Source organism: Canis aureus, chromosome 12 (genome assembly GCF_053574225.1).
Source record: "Canis aureus isolate CA01 chromosome 12, VMU_Caureus_v.1.0, whole genome shotgun sequence".
Taxonomy (NCBI): Eukaryota; Metazoa; Chordata; class Mammalia; order Carnivora; family Canidae; genus Canis; species Canis aureus.
In genome coordinates, this window is record NC_135622.1 from 1,747,050 (window position 1) to 1,765,446 (window position 18,397).

The 18,397-nt window shown below is 37.4% G+C and overlaps 1 protein-coding gene, 1 long non-coding RNA gene and 1 pseudogene across 2 annotated transcripts in view; 1 reads left to right on the forward strand and 2 right to left on the reverse strand.

The window, feature by feature from the left end:
* CAPZA1 (capping actin protein of muscle Z-line subunit alpha 1) overlaps positions 1-14,429 on the forward strand; it is a 48,947-nt gene extending 34,518 nt beyond the window's left edge. The window contains exons 5-10 of the mRNA XM_077916122.1: positions 1,048-1,254; positions 4,116-4,195; positions 4,779-4,857; positions 10,247-10,318; positions 12,428-12,490; positions 12,865-14,429. Of these exons, the coding sequence (XP_077772248.1) occupies positions 1,048-1,254; positions 4,116-4,195; positions 4,779-4,857; positions 10,247-10,318; positions 12,428-12,490; positions 12,865-13,005 (642 nt within the window). The 3' untranslated portion in view covers positions 13,006-14,429. The remainder of the gene's footprint in view (positions 1-1,047; positions 1,255-4,115; positions 4,196-4,778; positions 4,858-10,246; positions 10,319-12,427; positions 12,491-12,864) is intronic.
* LOC144324783 (uncharacterized) overlaps positions 1-18,397 on the reverse strand; it is a 49,277-nt gene that overhangs the window by 30,166 nt on the left and 714 nt on the right. The window lies entirely within an intron of this gene.
* Positions 9,807-9,895, reverse strand: LOC144281448 (U2 spliceosomal RNA; annotated as a pseudogene).

Here is an 18,397-nt window from a genome sequence, read left to right on the forward strand (position 1 = left end):
GAATACATTTTCCCTTTAACCCAATTGTCAGAGAATTTATCTCACATGGAACTTGGCACACGTACATAATTTCTACATAATGAACATACAAGGATATTTGTTGCAGTATTGTTCATAACAGCAAGAGATTGGCAGCAACCAAACTGTCTGTTAATAGAGGACTTGTTGAATAAATTTTTGTATATCCATACAGTGGAGTAATATACAACTGTAACAAAAACAAAATACTTTTCCAAGTACTCACTGGGAAAGTTCTTCTAGATATATTAAGTCTTATTTATTTATTTATTTTTAAAGATTTTATTTATTCATGAGAGACACAGAGAGGCACAGACATTGGCAGAAGGAGAGGCAATAAAAATGTAAAGGGACACCTGGGTGGCTCATTTGGTTAATTGTATATGCCTTTGGCTCAGGTCATGATCTCAGTGCCCTGGGTTGGAGAGCCCCACACTGGAGTGAGTTCAGCAGGGAGTCTGCGTCTCCCTGTCCCTCTGCCCATCTCCACCACTCTTTCTCTCTCTCTCTCTCTCTTTCACTCTCTCTCAAATAAATAAAATCTTTTTTATGTTTTAAATGAATAAAAATACGAGGAGCACCTGAGTGGTGCAATTGAGTGTCCAACTCTTGGTTTCAGTTTAGGTCAAGATCTCTCAGGGTTGTGAGATTGAGCCCCAAGCCAGGCTCTGTGTGGAGTCTGCTTGAGTTTCTTTCTCCCTCTCTCTCACTCTGTGTCTCAAATAAATAAATAAATAAATCTTAAAAAAGAGAAAAAGAATAAAAATGTGACTTGAGGTGCACCTGGCTGTCTCAGTCAATAGAGCATGCTACTTTTGATCTTAGGGTCATGAGTTCATGCCCCACGTTGGAGTTAGAGTTGACTTAAAAAATGAAATTTAAAAGAAATGTGACTTGATTGAAAAATCAGTATGGAAGAGAAACCTGAGTAAATGAAAGTTAACTGTCTTGTTCAGAATTTTTCTTTTGTAAAATTTGACAAGAGCTATCTTTTTAGAGTTACTCATATTTGTAATTATTCTTTGGAAGGTCTTAATTACAGAACACGGTGACCTGGGTAATAGCAGATTTTTAGATCCAAGAAACAAAATTTCCTTTAAGTTTGACCATTTACGGAAAGAAGCAAGTGACCCCCAGCCAGAGGACGTAGATGGAGGTCTGAAGTCTTGGAGAGAATCCTGTGACAATGCTTTAAGGGCCTATGTGAAAGATCATTATTCCAACGGCTTCTGTACTGTTAAGTATCTGCCTGCTTCATTATTAAAGAATGTTTTATTTCTTAAATTTACCTTATCATTTGGGGGCTTTGGCGAGCCAAACATCACTTCTTTCTTTTTAGAGTCTCCTCTGTATTTTATTCCCTAAGTAATTTTTAAAGGGTTTCTATAAATGAAGAGTTTTATATGGAAAATTCTTTTTAAAAATCCCAGTGCATAAAAATTTTAAATTTCATTGTATTCTATTTCACTCTTGTCTTATTTACTAATCAGAAATTGCCTTATACCCATTAAAACAAGTTTTTAAATATCTTTAGACATGGAGAACAGGTAAATTAAGATTGTCAAGACAGCTTTTGCCACATTTATGACTTTGGTATAGGCATTTTTATAGAAAGCTACTTCTTACATAGTTTAGATGCTTTCATTGGGGAGTCCAAACTATTTGGAATTTTTTTTAATCAGGTAATTTGACTTTTTTTTTTTTTTTTTTTTACTACTTGATGTTTAAAAAAATGATAATTTGACTATCATGATTTTTCCTTCATAAAATTGTTGATATGATTAAGATAAATGTTTATTAGAATATTTTCAATAAGTGATGATGAGTTAAATGGCAATAATAGAATATCTATTAAGAGACCCTACTTTAAAGCCATAATAACTAGTTTAAATCCTAGTCTTGCCACTTAATTAGCTATGTGACCTTGGGCAAATTAGTTAACATCTCTGTGCCTTTTCACCTATAAAATGGAAATAATAGTTTTTACCTCATAGGATTGTTGTAAGGATTGAATGAGCTAATAATGCATATAAAATGCTTAGAAAATGCCTGGCACAAAGAAAGATCTGCCTAAATGTTGGATATTGTTACTATTACATATGCTTTTTAAATAATGGAGAAAACCCATTATTGGTGGATAAGTACAGTTCCGTTTTGCAACCAGTATTGCAAAGGAAGACGTGACTCATTCTCTTTTAGAAATTGACTTTGCATTCCTAAATCTACTTTCCACTTAACATTTCTTACCTATTTAAAATTTGGTACTACGCATTCTTGTTTTGGAGAACTTCTATACCAAGTAATCCTACCATGTCCTTTTCTCACCTTTTCTCACTTGTCTTAGCTAACAGATGAGCTACAGAAAGCCAGTGGAATTGTTCTAACAGTATTTACTATACCCAAGTGTTTTATATCCTCCAAGCTGTCCTTAGTAATTCTTAATTTCATCTCAGTATTTCTGATGGTATTCCTATTTCTGATGGTATTCCTATGGTATTTTCTATTTAGCGTGTTCTAAACTATTCCCGTTGTCATCAAGCATCTATCTGATCCCCCACATTGTAGTAAGACTGATGTGAAATCTTTTTCTCCTCTTTCCACACTCAGGAATCTTCCCTCTTTCATCGTACTTGAATCTTAGGAAGAAGGATCCTTATTCTTGATTTTATATTATCTTATCTGATACATTTCTCTTTCCCTAGAAATATTTTTATTTCTTCTGTCCTTAAGGAGAACAAACTTTTCCTCATCATAATAATTTCTGTAAGTTACTTCTCTTTCTCCCTTGCTGCTCCTTTCCTCTTCACTTCTTTCCTCCTTCTCTGTTTCTCTGCTACATAACCACACCTGGGAGCATTCTGCTCCTACCGGTGCCATTTCCTCATTACCTATCTACTTCCTAACCCTGTGAATTTTGGCTGTAGTCTTTACAGAAACTTCTCTCTGAGGTTACTAATAGTTCCTGAATTTCCTGACTCAGTATCCTTTTCTTCGTCGTTGATTCCTGTATGGTATTTCACACTGAGACCAACAAGCTACTTCCAGAAATTCTCTTTTGCTTAGACTGCTCTGTCATCACCCCTACTCATTCTAAGTCTGTCTCTACTTCTTTTCTTGTCCCCAACCTTTGAAAATGTAGGCATTCCCCATTGCTCTATATATGTGACTCTCTTAGAAACTCATAGTTTATTCAGTATAGGGAAAGTAAACATGATATTTTGTGGACTATAAAGCACTATTTATTTTTTTGCTTTTCCTTGGTATTGCATTTCTGTTCACCTCTTCCACATTAAGGAACAGTTGGGATTTCTAACTACTACCTGGGCATCTCCATTTGAATTTCCCAAATTGTAAATGAGACTACCATCTTTCTCTGGTCATCTCAGCATGCAAGTAATTTTGACTTTTTTCCCCTTTTTTGCCCTTCACTTGCAGTATATGGCTAGACTTGATTATGCTTCTGCATCCTGCTACCCACTGAAACTACCCTGACTTACTGCCTAGATTAATGTTGTGGCCTCCTAACCAACTTTAGCTGTTCCTCCATTTTATCTTGTATACCAATATTAATTATTCTCCCAAACAGTAGTTCTAGTAATATTATTTTTGTGGCTGTCCATTGCCTATAGAATAATGTCCAGACTTAATACCTTACATCTATGACTATAGGACTTAAATCTATTATCTGAGATTATCACCCAGTAGTCTAGCTCATATGCACTCTCTAACCTAAAAGAACTAATTGCCATATTACTGAACAAGCCCCCAGTTTCCTGTTTGAACAGTTTACTCATCTTTCTTCTCAGTCTCTGCTTATGAGTATCTTACCTGTCTTGTAAGGCCCAACCCACCAGGCACCTCCCTAGTACCCCAAATCAGGAGTAGTATTTCCTTCTGCATTCATTATACCACTGTCTCTTGTGGAACTAAACATGTTCCACTCTGTGTTCACATCCCATGAATTCTTGTGAGTTGTAATCTCATCCTGCCTGATTATTTGTCTCTCCTAAGGATTTAGCATACTACTTTTGTACAGTGTTTGTCACTTAGATTAAATATGTTTTCAGAATCTAACTTTTTTTTTTTTTTAATGATAGGTTTATGCTAAAGCTATAGATGGGCAACAGACCATTATTGCATGTATTGAAAGCCACCAGTTTCAGCCTAAAAACTTCTGGTAAGAAAGTAGATGTTCTTTTCTATTTGTATCTAATTTATATTGGAAAGAAGCCAAACCAGCAATTGAAACTTTGTTTTTAATCTAGTTTGCAATAAGTTATTTGACTGAGAGACTTCAGATCCCCATCTGTAAAACGAAGGATTTCGATGTGAATTAGATTCCTTTCAATTCCAAGACATTATAATCTGTCCTTTTAAAAAAGTGCTCTTATTTTGATTGAGAATAAGTGATTGATTAATAAAATGCAGAGTTGAAAATCTGAGTTTTACTTGGGTTTGGTTAATACTTGAGTTAATTGGAAAACTTAGCAGCCCATCCATCTGTGTGTGGAAGAGCCTTCCACGAACACTATAGATATGGTTTTCTATTCCAAGATTGAAAAATGAAAGTCAATATAACTTAGAAAAGGCTTATGTTTAGGTACTTGGATACAGACTTATAGTTGAGTAGACAGAGCTTTGGATTTGTCAAACTGGAAATGACTTTTTTATTCCTCTTTCCCAAATTCTCTGCCTCAGTGGCAAATCATCTCTTTCATGGACTTACTGCTAACTCTGCAGTCTTGTGTGTGTTTTAATAGGAATGGTCGTTGGAGATCAGAGTGGAAGTTCACCATCACACCACCTACAGCCCAGGTGGTTGGAGTACTTAAGATTCAGGTGAGACCCCATATGTTAATAGGCCATGTTAAAATGTCATATCTTGAAAGCTAACATGGAAGTTGGTATTTGTTCTGGTATTAGAAGTAAGGTGCATTATGTAGATGCAAAGTAAGTTGGATGGTAGTATATAGAAATAGGAGTCAGCCTCCTTTGTGGGGAAGTAGTTAAACAGCTATTCTGGATTGATAAAGAATAATCATGAGGTGTATACTACTTGCTTATTATTTTTCTCTTCCAAAAATAACAAGATTTTTCCAGGAATTATCAGATAGCAGTTTTAGGGGCACCTGAGTGGTTCATTCACTTGAATCCAACTCTTGATCTCAACTCAGGTCTTGATCTCAGGGTTGGTAAGTTCAAGCCCCACATTGGGCTCCTCATTGTGCATGAGGCCTACTTAAAAAAATAATAGTAGTAATAATTTAAAAAAACAGGAGTTCTAGGAAAGAAGAAAACAATTAAGAAGTGACTAAGTAGCAGCTTCTGTAACTTACTTAGGGTCTCTGGTGTGTATTACCTCAGTTAAGTGTGAACATAGACATATATATAAAACTTTTAGCTCTGCAAAAAGCTACATGAATGGGACTCTTTTTATAGTAATAAAATTCTTTTATAGAATAAAAGAAGTAAGAAAAGAAGTAATAATTTTATTTTTTAAAATCAAATAACACAGAGGAACTAGAGAGAATTGCCAAGTGTCATCATGTATAGAATATAAATAACCAAGCAGAGTAGATTTCTAATGCTGGTTTCAGAGCAGATAAGCAAGTGAATGAGGAGCTTGTTAATTCATTCGATGCCTGTCTGGACTGAAGTCTTCTGATAACCTAGCAGAGATTTAACTTTCAAATTGAGGTTGATTTAATTCTTAAGCCCAACTAACTCTCAGGTTGGATTAAAAGTTACTGATAACTGAGAAAATCAGTACCTAATCGTACCACTATTATATCGTGTTGTCTTTTATAACAATTAGGAAGAGCCTCCTTTTTCACTGGTATAATTTAATCAGAGCATATATAGTAGATATCGTCTGTATCCACTGTTTTCAGGATAGCTTTCTGTTACAAGTAACTTTCCCTAGCCACAGGAGCATGTTCAACAACATGAGGCAAGCTAGAAATGTTAAGTTCACAGCTCTGGAGCAGCCCATAGTGCCATACAAGAGTCGGTAGATAAATAAATATGCCAGCTTCCTCACCAGTCAGGTGGGACAACTCTGACGCATATTATACTTGTCTTCCAGAGTCCAGGGCCCACAGTTAGAACCCGTTCATTAATTCATCTATAACACTTCCTTCCCTTCTGTGTCTCAGTACACCTCAGTCCTTACTAGTCCTTCCTGAGATTACCTCCCAAATAAACTACTCCCTCTCAAATCTTTGTCTTGGGGTCTGCTTCTGGGGTAGCCCAACTTAAGACAACATATATTATTCTGTTTCTGTTTAACTGTATATATGAGTAGCCTAATCTTTAGATCTCCCATAACTATGACATCAGCATTAACCTGGCAGCTTACTGCATACTTGTGTAAGTAACTTTATTTTTCTTCTAGAAGGAAATAGTTGCTTGTGGTTCACCTTTGCTAATGCAAACCTATAAATTAAGAATACATATCATAAAGGGTAATAATTTCTGATAAGACTTAAAACGAGGGACAGTACCCAGACCTCATTTACACCTTTTAACCAGATTGGCTGATCACACCTTGGGGAAAGTCTTGCTTCATTTACATATCTCTTAAAAATCAGAGTGAGAATTACTTAGCACAGTCAATTAAATATTTAGCCCTTTGATTATTCTATAGGCAAAAGGGTAGTTCCGGGAAGTCAACAGTTTCTGAGGATTTATGTTGATAGTCATGTTGAAATTTTTATTAGCAGATGAGACCTAGAAAGGTTTCTTTGCTTTTGGCAACTTTGAAGCTGGAGAGATCTTATCCAAGGATCTCATTGAGGATATCTGATGTCATTGTCCTCCCAGCCCTTTGATTCTTCCCATAAGCACCTCAGTAAAATGGTTTGTTCCCTCCACTGCACAAAAAAAGAAAGTTTTGTTCTACAATAGAGTTTGGGATGCCTGGCTGGCTCTTGATCTCAGGGTTGTAAGTTTCAATCGCCATGCTAGGTGTTTTTTTACTTAAAAAAAATCTTCATAAAAAATTTAAAAAGAGAGTTTAAGCTTAATTTATCATTGGTGTATTAGATAATGAAATCGATATTTTTAGAATTTTCTATTTAGTTTATAAGCAGCAAGACTTAGTGGCCTTATACTGTATTCCTATTCATGTTACAGTTCTTAAGAAACATGATAAAAGTTCAAACTAGTTGCAGAGTCTTTATTCTTAGACAAAAAAGATATGCCCTGGGGCACCTCGGCGCAATGGTTAAGCGTCTTCCTTCAGCTCAGGTCACAATCCCAGGGTCCTGGGATCTAGCCACAAGTCCGGCTCCCCTCCCTGCTCAGCAGGGAGCCTGCTTCTCCTGTCTATCTCTTCTCTCCCTCCCCTCCCCACTGCCTAGGGTCTCTCTTTGGCACACACTCACTCTCTCAAATGAATGAATGAATGAAATCTTAAAAAAGAAGAAGATGATGTGCCCTGCATAAGTCCTTCTTTCAGATGGGTTCTGAGATACCTGTCTCAAACATATAACTCCCTGTTTCTTCTCTGGACAGAGCTACATTTTTAAAATATCCCCATCTATTCAAACTTATTCCTGTTCCTAGTATTCTTTTTGACCTCTGGACTTTTCAGTTTCTTAGTTTAAAAATGATCAAACAAAACTAGTGTTTGAGCGTCACCCACCTGTTTGAACATCCTGTCCTTGTAACATAGGCAGGCCAGATCTGAGGACCCAGCAGGGGCCCCCACAGGACCAGCCAGGAGGGTCCTTGGCTTCATTCACTTCACATAGGATAGAAATGAAACTCAAGCCCAGAGGAAGTGAGAGCAGAGTTTATTGAATAGCATAAGTGAAGAGTATAATAGAGTGTCTGGGAGACTCAAAAAAGGAAAAGTGAGTCTCCCTATAACTTGGGGTTAGAGATTTATCCTGGAAAGGGATCCAGGGACATGTTCCTTCAGGAATTCAGGGAAGGATCCAATCAAAGGTGAGTGCCACATGAATAATGGGTGTATTCCATAAATCATCGAAGGTAGGGTATGTTATTGCCATTGTCAACCAAGGTTTGTTCAAAGTTAATGTCCTGGAACATGCTTGGGATCTGGTTCTTCTTAGATGTTATCAAGTATTTGGGGGCCTAGGATGAAACTTAGAAAATGATTAACTTTCTTGTCTCCCTTGGAGTGGGAACATAGCTTCTTTGGTTTACTCAGATGCAAAGTATGAGAACTTAGCAGAGAAATAGAGCCTTTCTAGAATGGAGTCCATTCAGTTTTTCTGTCTCACTTGTCTATTGGAATTTGAACCTTTATATGTCATCATTACTTAGCCCAATCTTTTTTGTCCAAATCTTTGCTGTTCTAATTCTTACATGTTGGTATTACAGGCATTTATCCACTCTCTGCTTTTCCAGTGTATTATTAAATTGTCTTTTTCTCTTTAAACTCCTTTAGAAAGCCAAAAGATGAAATTTAAGGATTTGGAGAGGGCATGGAAAGTCTAGTTTGTCTTGCCCATCTGGACAGAGCCAGCTATTTTTGTCCCCTTAAACAAGGCTCTGTGGTGGCTTCTATTGCTCAGGGAAGTCCTTTTGTTGCTAATAGGATCATGGTTTCTGCTTAGATGAAGGCATGGCTGTGTTAATCCCCTTCTAATGATATCTTACAAGAGTTAGGTCCCTAATGAGACACATTACTTATACCTGGATCAGGGAATTTCTAATTTCTTGACAGAACTTAACAGTGAGAGGTATTATACATGTTGGAAATAGTTTTAGTTCTGGAATTTGACCTAATTCATATTCTGGCTCTTCTTCCTACTTGATATGTGAATGTGGATAAGATATTAAACTGCCTCAAGCCTCAGTTTTCTTATCTGTGAAATAGGAATAACAATGGTCCCTGTTTCAGAGTTTTTGTAAAGATCGAATGAGGTAAGTAATAACTATATGGTTTTGCACAGTGTTTAACATGTAGTAAGGACTCAATAAATAATAGCTATAGTACTACTATAGCGTATAGTTCCTTTCTTCTTTTTTTCTGCTTTATCTCTACAAACATTCTTTTTGTGTAGCCATCTCCTGGTAGCCTGGTCTAGATGAAGGAAACAGGCAGGACCTAGACTACCATTCCAGCATTATGCCCCCAGTTTCAGCTCCCTCCACTTGATTTTCTTAACACAAGTATAATCTTTCTAAAACATTCCCTTTCCCTGAGTCCCCATCACCTTTGATAGGATAAAGTCTGGATTCTTAACATGGTTCATAAAGCAGTTTGCTTTTCACAGACTGTATCTAGCTTGCATCATAGCACTATCTCCTGCCACAGTCCCTTCCACACTCCTTTCCGCAGTGAGTTCTTTATTCTTCTCTCTTTTAAACTAAACCATTCTTTTGTACTTTTTTTATCCCCTTGCTAGATGTTCTTCTCTACTTGTCCATTTAGGTGGTAACTCCTATTTGCAAGACCCTGTTCAAATGAACTTAACAAAAGAGTACTCTCATCCTATTTTGTATAACCAGTTTGTAGCCATGTTAAAGTGACTGAACCTATCTTTTTTTTTTTTTGACTGAACCTGTCTTGTAAGTTGCCAAAACTTCCTGATATGTCATTGATTAGTCTGTCTCTTGTGTATGACTCCTTCTTGCTAATTGGTCTCATAATTGTAGCACCCCATTTTATCATACATCCTCAGAACTTGTGCTTTTTTGTAGTTTAATTTGCCAGTGGCATATTTGTTTTTTCAATTTGTCTTTAACCCTCAGTTAAGTTTTTCCTGCCCTTGGTCAGATCTACTTACCAATATTGATGATTGTATATATGGAGAGATGGGTAAGGGATTAGGATCAATTAAAATCCCTAGGTTTTCACAGAGAAAAACTACACTTGATCTTAGCCAAAAGGCCGAGAAGCGATCACAGAGAAAAACTAATGTTTAGATTTTATGGTAATTATTTTAATACTATTAAGAGTGGAATCTTATTTAAGGTCTTTGTATTCATAATACCTAGCACAATGCCTGGAGCAAATAATAAATACTTTGTTGAACTAACTTATTAATCGGTTTCCCCTGCTAAGAAAAGCGAGAATTCTTAAAATTTAAAGTGTTCTGTGAACTTAACCACCATTTTAAGTTACAATTGTTCATATTAATATTTTGTTCAGAGTTAGTAAAGATTGAGGATGACTTAAGGCATGGATTTGTACCTTAGCAATGGGTTTCCTTATGAGCTACACATAAACTTGCTCAACCACTGTCTCACACAGGTTCACTATTATGAAGATGGCAATGTTCAGTTGGTTAGTCATAAAGATGTACAGGACTCAGTAACTGTTTCGGTGAGTGTGGAATATTTAATATCTCATTTGTGCCTTGTTTTTCTTTGAAAAATTTGATTTTGATCCTGAGTATTGATTCTGTCTCTAGAAATTCAGTTTGTTTTCAGTGCTTTGATTTTGGCAGTTGATAAAAGAATGCAATCAACTGGCTATAATTAGTTCATGGTGTTTGACTAAATATAATAAATAATTATGTAATATAACATAATGTGGGGCACCTGGGTGGCTCAGTCAGTTAAGCATCTGCCTTCAGCTCAGGTCATGATCCCAGGAGCCTGGGATTGAGTCCTGCATTGGACTCCCTGCTCAGTGGGGAGCCCGTTTCTCCCACTCCCTCTGCCCCTCCCCCTGCTTGTGCTTTCTCTGTCTCTTTCTCTGTGTCAAATAAAAAAATACAATCTTTTAAAATACATATATATGTGTATATATATAACATAAAGTAACATAGCATGATATATTGACAAATAGTGATAATAGCTTTAGAGAATCCAAACTTCTTTCTCTCTTTCTCAATTGTGGATTTGCTCAAGGACAGCAAAATCTTCAATCAGTAAATACCAGAAAGAAGGAGTTTTCCAACAAATCCTGTAGAGCTGCATTCGTTTCACTAAAGAAACTGAACATTTTTAGGAATATCCAATTTAAAAGTATTGTGCCTAATTTTTTTTTTTTTTTACATTCGCAGTACTTCTTTATATTGTAGAAGTTATTGAGCACCTTCAAATAGGTATTGTTTGGGGTGCTTGGCTGTCTCAGTTGGTAGAGCATGTGACTCTTGATCTCAGGGTCATGAGTTCAAGCCCCATGTTGGTTGCAGAGTTTATATTTTGGGAAAGAAAATCTTAAAAAAAAAAAAAAAAAAAAAAGGACACCTGGATGGCTCAGTTAGTTAAGCATCCAACTCTTGATTTAGGCTCAGGTCATGATCTCAGGGTTGTGAGATCAAGCCCCACGTTGAGCTCTGCACTCTGTGCCCCACCTCCACCCTACTGCCAACCAGGAACATGCTCTTTTTCTCTCTAAAATAAATCTTTAAAAAATAAAATAAAAGATAATTAAGAAAAACAAAATAACCAGATAGCTTTTGTTTATGTATATCTACAATATTTACCTTATTAGGCGTTAAAACTGAGAAATGTTAAATGTATTTATTAATTTAAAAATACAATAACAAACCCATTACTTTTTAACCTAAATAACATTTTCATGAACAACCATATTTTCCAAACCAAAAAAAAATTATGCAAAGAATGGCAGTGGTTGACATTTTTACAAATTGTATAGTGTCTGACTAAATAAAAGACCACTGGATTCTCATATGTGCCCACACATTCCATTAGCTGTCAGAGTGATGAAGCCATCGCACATGTAGCTTCTGAGACCTGCATTATGCACACTTGAGAAGGAGAGTGGAAAAGCAAATGACTTGTCTTAGTGTTGTTGTAAAAACAAAAGATGGGTTTGACTATTTGAAAGAATATGGGGACTGCTGCTTTAGGTAGAAAATCTTACCTTTTACCTTTAATTGTGTTCTACTTTAATGATGAAAGGAAGAGAGAGAATGAAACCAAATAAACCAAAGTGAAAAGGATATGTTCAGTTAATATTGTACCTGAGTCACATAAAGCAAAATGTGATGGTTGGCTTAACATAAGTAGCAAATAGAAGAGTATATAAGTTTAACATATATGGCTAATAGCGGTGAGGGCATTGTTTATATCATCTGAAAGCAGAGATATTTTCAAGGCATATACATTTCAAGATATTGTGATGATGTCTTTTTGGGCATACCATGGTAGATGGAAAGAACATGGGGTCTCCTGGCAAAGACTGGGATTCAGACCCCATCTTTATCTTTCAAGAGCTGTATAATTTTGGTCTAGTCACAAGGATTCTGTTTTCTTATCTTCAAAGTGGAGGTGATGCTAATAACAGGTCTACTTCACAGGGTTTTTCTAAGAATCAAAAAAGATAACATGCAAGGGAGCACTTGACAACTATAAATTGTTATACAAATATTCAGATTTCTTTAAGATGGTCTTTTCAGTATCTTTTTATTCACTCCTTATCCTTTTTAAAAAATTCCTATTTCCCCCCTTCCTCCATTAGAATGAAGTCCAGACTGCCAAGGAATTTATTAAAATCATAGAGCATGCAGAAAATGAGTATCAGGTAAGATCTGGAACTAATTTTTCTAGATCTTTAGTACCTTATTTTGCTGTTAACACATTTCGTTAGACTTCTCTTTGTCCTTTTAACATAAATATACGTGTTACTCAGTGTTAGTAAGTGTGGAGACTATAGACCTTGCAATTTGGCATTGTGCTTACAAAGTTTCAACATTGGAAGGGATTATAGATCTAGTTTTAGAAATACTGTAAGTGGGCTTCTTAACTCACTTCAGAAATGGGAGAGGAGCTTACTAGGAATAGTACATCCTGTCTATCTTTACAAGACTCAGGCATGTCCTTTGACTACAGAGTTACTTTCCTAATCACAACCATCCTTTTCTGTTCAAGCAACTTATCTTCAATTATCTGTTGCAGACAGCAATTAGTGAGAACTATCAAACCATGTCAGACACCACATTCAAGGCCTTGCGCCGGCAGCTTCCAGTTACCCGCACCAAAATCGACTGGAACAAGATACTCAGCTACAAGATTGGCAAAGAAATGCAGAATGCTTAAAAGCTGAATGTAGGATTCTTCAGTACATGGAAAGAAAGAATTCAACATGCGGTCATATGATAAATAAGTGATTTATAAACAAGAGTGATATTTTGCTAGGGCTTTCAGAGTTAACAGGTTTTCTAGCCTCATGGAATACTGTTGAACCGATAGCATTGTCTTGATTCTTTTGTGTTCTCTGCCTTGTAATTTTTTGTTTTCACTCTATCTACTTGTAAATTTTTTCTTTTTTTAATTCTGCCACATTTAATGATGGAGAGAGAGACAGGCAGACAGACCTATCCTGGAGTCATTTTACTGTTTAGAAAATTTTCCTAGCCATGAAGCCCTGTTACTGATATAGACAGGTAATATGCTCAGTACTTTTCTACCGCTATCCTTCAAAACACTTCTGGTACTTCAGCGGTTTTTACTGATCCACCAACAACAGCTAAAGAGGCTATGCTGCAAACTAGCTGAATGGAAGACACACTCATCCTTCTCCCTCTGACTGCTTTGATCATCATTTATAACATCTCATAATTGTAGTTTTGAAAGTTTAGATTGGGCTTTTCAGGTCCTTTTGTGAGGGCAAAGGAAGTTTTCTGGAAATTCCATTATAGCCAACTTCTCTGGGGAAGTTGTTTTTAAATCCAAAGACTTGAACCACATTCCCTGCACATGAACATGTTTGCTTTTTTCTCTTCCCTCATTGTCTCCTTCCCATCTAATATCATTATAGTTAGAGACATCTGCATTTTTAGAAGAGTTTTACCTGTTTATTATTATTTTGTATTATTCAAAAACTGCTGACCTACTAGGGGTGTAGTAGAGTATAAAACTTAAAAAATGCAGATGTTGAAGGAATACTAGGTATCTTGTGCTTTAATACTTTGTGGCAGGATTATACTATAAGCAGATGAGTCAAACAACTATGTAAATCACAAACAAAAAAACTAAAAATGAACCAAAGTGAAAAGGATATGTTCCAGGCAGTATCTTTCTATTGTAACCTGTTATTTAAGGGAATACTAGTGATTCGTTCTAAATAGGATGTAAAACTTGTTCCAAATTACTCCTCAGTCCTGCCTGCCAAGAGCTCAAATGTAACTGTGATATAGCAACCCTTCCCAGGTGTATTGGCAGGTAAATGTGTGATCTCAGAATACACAGGTGACATAGATATGATATGACAACTGGTAATGGTGGATTCATTTACATTGTTTACACTTCTATGACCAGGCCTTAAGGGAAGGTCAGTTTTTAAAAAACCAAGTAGTGTCTTCCTACCTATCTCCAAATAAATGTCAAAAAAGAAGGGTGTTTGTGCTTCAGCTTTGTTTTTGCTCAGTAATACAGTCAAGCAAGTTTGTTTCCAAGTGACCTGTTGAGCTGTGTAAGCTTTTTTGTTTATTTCAAATAAAATATATTTGTATTATGTGTCATTCATACTATATCCATTCATACCACACTATCCTCTGTATCAGGTAGTCCAATAGAAATATACCTGTTTTGTTCTTAAATTGTCTGAGTCTCTCCTTTCAATCCATCTCTTCAGTTTTTGTTCTCAAGGTAAGATAGAATTGTGTGCAGTCCTATTTGATGAGGATGTTCAGGGTTTCTTAAATTGGTTCCTACCTATTACAGATTCGGTGATTATCCAAAGACTTGGAAAGAACAGCTTTTTTGTTTGTTTTTAAGTTTCAGCATTGTCTCTATGGATAATACTGTTCTTCACCTAAAGGCTATGGATGAATCAGAGGGTTTGTTGTGTGTGTTTTTGGTTTTGGTTTTTTTTTTTAAGATTTTATTTTTAATTAATCTAATCTCCACTCCCAACATGGGGCTCAGACTCACAACCCTGAGTTCAAGAGCTGCATGCTCTATTGATTGAGCCAGCCAAGCACCCCAAAGTTTTTGTTTTGGTTATCCATTTCTAGTTATCTTCTGTGTTTGTCATTGAGAAAGCAAGGCCCAAATATGGCTGTAATCACTAGGAAGTAGCAATGAAAGAATCCCTGTACCTTGAACTTGGATGAGATTTTACACTGACTTAACCTCTAAATGCAGCTTTCCTTCCAAATCTGACTTAGCTACAGACATGAGAGAAAGGCTTTTATCCTGGTTCCTGAGAGAACCAGAGGAGTTTCAGTGATTCACATTCCATCTGAGGCCAGTTCAAATTCCCCACCTTTTGGGGGAACATTTGTTGTACTATACTCTGTACTTGTAGTGCAAACAGAATCAAATCTTCTTGCCTTTGCCTTTAACTTATTAACTCGGTCAGCCTGTCCCCAGCCTATCCCATTTCCCTAGCCCATATAGACTTTTGTAAAAACTCTTAATCGCTTGGCCATCTAAAGCCCTTGGTTATTTGTATTATTGGGAGGAGGTCAGCCCTCTTTACCAAGTCCTGCAGAGATCTGCCTTCCTTAACCTCCTTCAGTGGAATATTTGCTTGAATTGTATATTTTATCATGCACTACTCCAATCAGCCTGTGAGATCTTAGGGCAGAGGTTTCTCAGCCAGATGGAAAGCAGTTTTCTGTGAGGCCTCACTCGTATATTTGGATTTGAAATTACACTGCTAAAAACCAATGTTTCATCTGAGCCTGGGCGGTTGTGCTGCTGTTGCTTGCCTAGTTCCGGTGCCTGTTCTCTTTTATAATCTAGAACGTTGATGCTGGACTCATCTGGGTTCAGAGATACTGGGCAAACCATGGCACATTTTCTGCGAACTCACAAAAGAGACATATTTCAATGTCAATTTATAAATTTACAATCATATATAGAATTACTAAGCTGCCTCCTGTTGCTTGGGACATCAAAGAAAGGACTGGTAAGTAGAACAAAACTGGATGGTCCCATAAGATAAGTTGAGCTAGCTAAAATTCTCTCTTGAACAGATTATGTATAACAAGATGGTAGATCTTAGCTCTCTGAGGGCAGAAATCAATCTCCTACCTCTTCAAGTCCAATATATCAAAGAAGCACTATTACACAGAATATACTGTTGATTCTCCTTATTCACAGTAAGTGTAGAGTTGCCAGTAAACCTTGAGTTGGCAAATACTATACACATTGCTATTCTCGGAATACAGGGTTAGGTTCTTGGGAACCTCTGACCACAACACTTTTGTCAATAGGTCAATATATGCAGTGTTTTATATGTGTTTCTATTCAAGTCACCTTATCTAATATACATTGTTTATCCATTAAATTGAACTCAACAGTCAACATTGAACTCAATAGTAACTTGTGCCTGAATGAAGCTTACCTAACGTAATTTCCTCTGTAAAGCACATCACAGCCTTGTGCTTAGGACACCAGATAGCACTTAAGCACTACACAGGCATGGGGGCTATTTTAAGCAATAGCGTAACAAAAAAGGACAAAATGCAAAAATGTGACCCTAAGATAGGCCACAACAATGAAAAGGATGTTTATAATAGAAGCTGAAACAAGAAGGCAGAACATTATTACCTTGTTCCATTTCAGCTAGGAACATGTCCATTGGGTAACTCGAGTTTGTTTTGTCGTTCTGCACATGTGCACAAATGACTACACAGATACTGCAAGTACTGATTTGGGGGTTATTAATAAACTTAGGTGACTTTGCAAATACACAATCTGCAAATAATTAGAATCAGCTGTAGCAACCTCCCACAGTCTGTCACCACTGTCAGCATTCAATTGAAGGGCGACCTAACAGTTGCCGTAAGGACTACAGTCTACTTAGAATACATAAACAGAACATTCAGATACCAAATTGTAGAAGCCAGGTGACTACAAAATAATGAGAAGTGATGAAGAAAATACAAAGCTCTTGTTATTCTCCAAAGTAGTTGTCTTGGGAACTACTGTGCGTTTATTCACACACATTGTCATTGACCATGGTGGACTCTCAGATTGCCTTCAGTGTTATTTGGACCCATAATAAAATCAACCACTTTGAAGTCACACTCGTAATTCTAAGTGCAGATAGATTTGGGGAAGTTTTTGAGGAAGTGAGACCTGAGCTGTATCTGAAACGTGGGAAGCAAGATCATTCTAGACATCTAGACAGCCATGTGTGAAAATAATTAAAACCCCATGTGTGAATTGTAGTTTTCTAGATGAGACTGGTTTAGAGAAGTTCCACTGTAAACACAGCCACATCACGTTTTTACTCAAGTTGGTTATGTACTATGGCTGTTTGCATTGTTGCTTATTTTGGTAATGTCTAGGACATGGGCCTCACCAGGAAGCGGAGGGGTGGGGGCGCATTCAGGATCCAGGAGTAATGAGGACTTAGATTTGTGTATCAGAATGGAGCTAGACATTCAGTGTGGGTGTGGTGGGTGGAAGGTTTTTGAAATAACTCCTGCTCAGACCCACCAGGTAATTGCAGACAAAAAGGGACTATCTTCCTAGTGTTTTCCTCTACTTTGCACAATCAATTTCTAAGACATAAATTTTAAGAACTTCCCCATTCGCTTTGGTTCCTACTGACTTTGCATTTCCTGTTGCTAAAATCTGTTATTCCTGGCTTTGGTTGGTTGTTGGCCTGGGAGAAGGCACAAGAGTTGCCCAGCTGGAGCGTGGCCTGGGTTCTGGACATTCCTCACCCTGGGTTAGGTTGAGTGTGTGGCCTCCCACCGGGCACTACTTTGGAGGACAACACTACCTTTGATATATTTGTAACTCTGGTATATTTTTTTTTTAATTTTTATATAACTGTTATTATCTTTGCCCCATTCTAGTGTGTATGTTCTTGTTACGAGGGAGCACACACAGATGCTGAGGCTTGTTTTGTGTTTCTGGTAGGAGCCCCACCCCCTTTAGTTTGCTTAATAGTCTTAATAGTCTTAGTCATTCTAATAGTCTAAGACTTAATAAAGTCTAAGACTTAATAGTCTTAGTCATTCTAGTGTGTATGTTCTTGTTACGAGGGAGCACACACAGATGCTGAGGCTTGTTTTGTGTTTCTGGTAGGAGCCCCACCCCCTTTAGTTTGCTTAATAGTCTTCCGAAGCGCGCTGCTCTTTCACTTCTCTTCCTGGTACTGATGCTGTAGGTATTAACCAGTTACTGCCTCACAGAAGAGCCTCTCGCTCTCAGGCTGGCATGATGACTGGGGCAACCCTTGCTAATACACTAGTAACAATTAAAGAGCAACACCGACTGGAATGTAATTAAGTGCCCAAATCTGTAGCTCAAGGGCAGGGATCAGCAGCCCTTCCACTGAAACGAAACCTGTGTGGCTGGCAGGGAAAAAGTGATGATGCCCGTCCGTGCCGGCGGAGCCCCCTGTCCCGCCTCCCCCACGTACACACCTTATCTCAGAGACAACTCCCCGCGTCGGAAAGCCCGGGGAGGGGGGCGGGGGCGGGGGAGGGGGAGGGGGCGTGCCGCTCGCTTCCGCGCTGCTTTC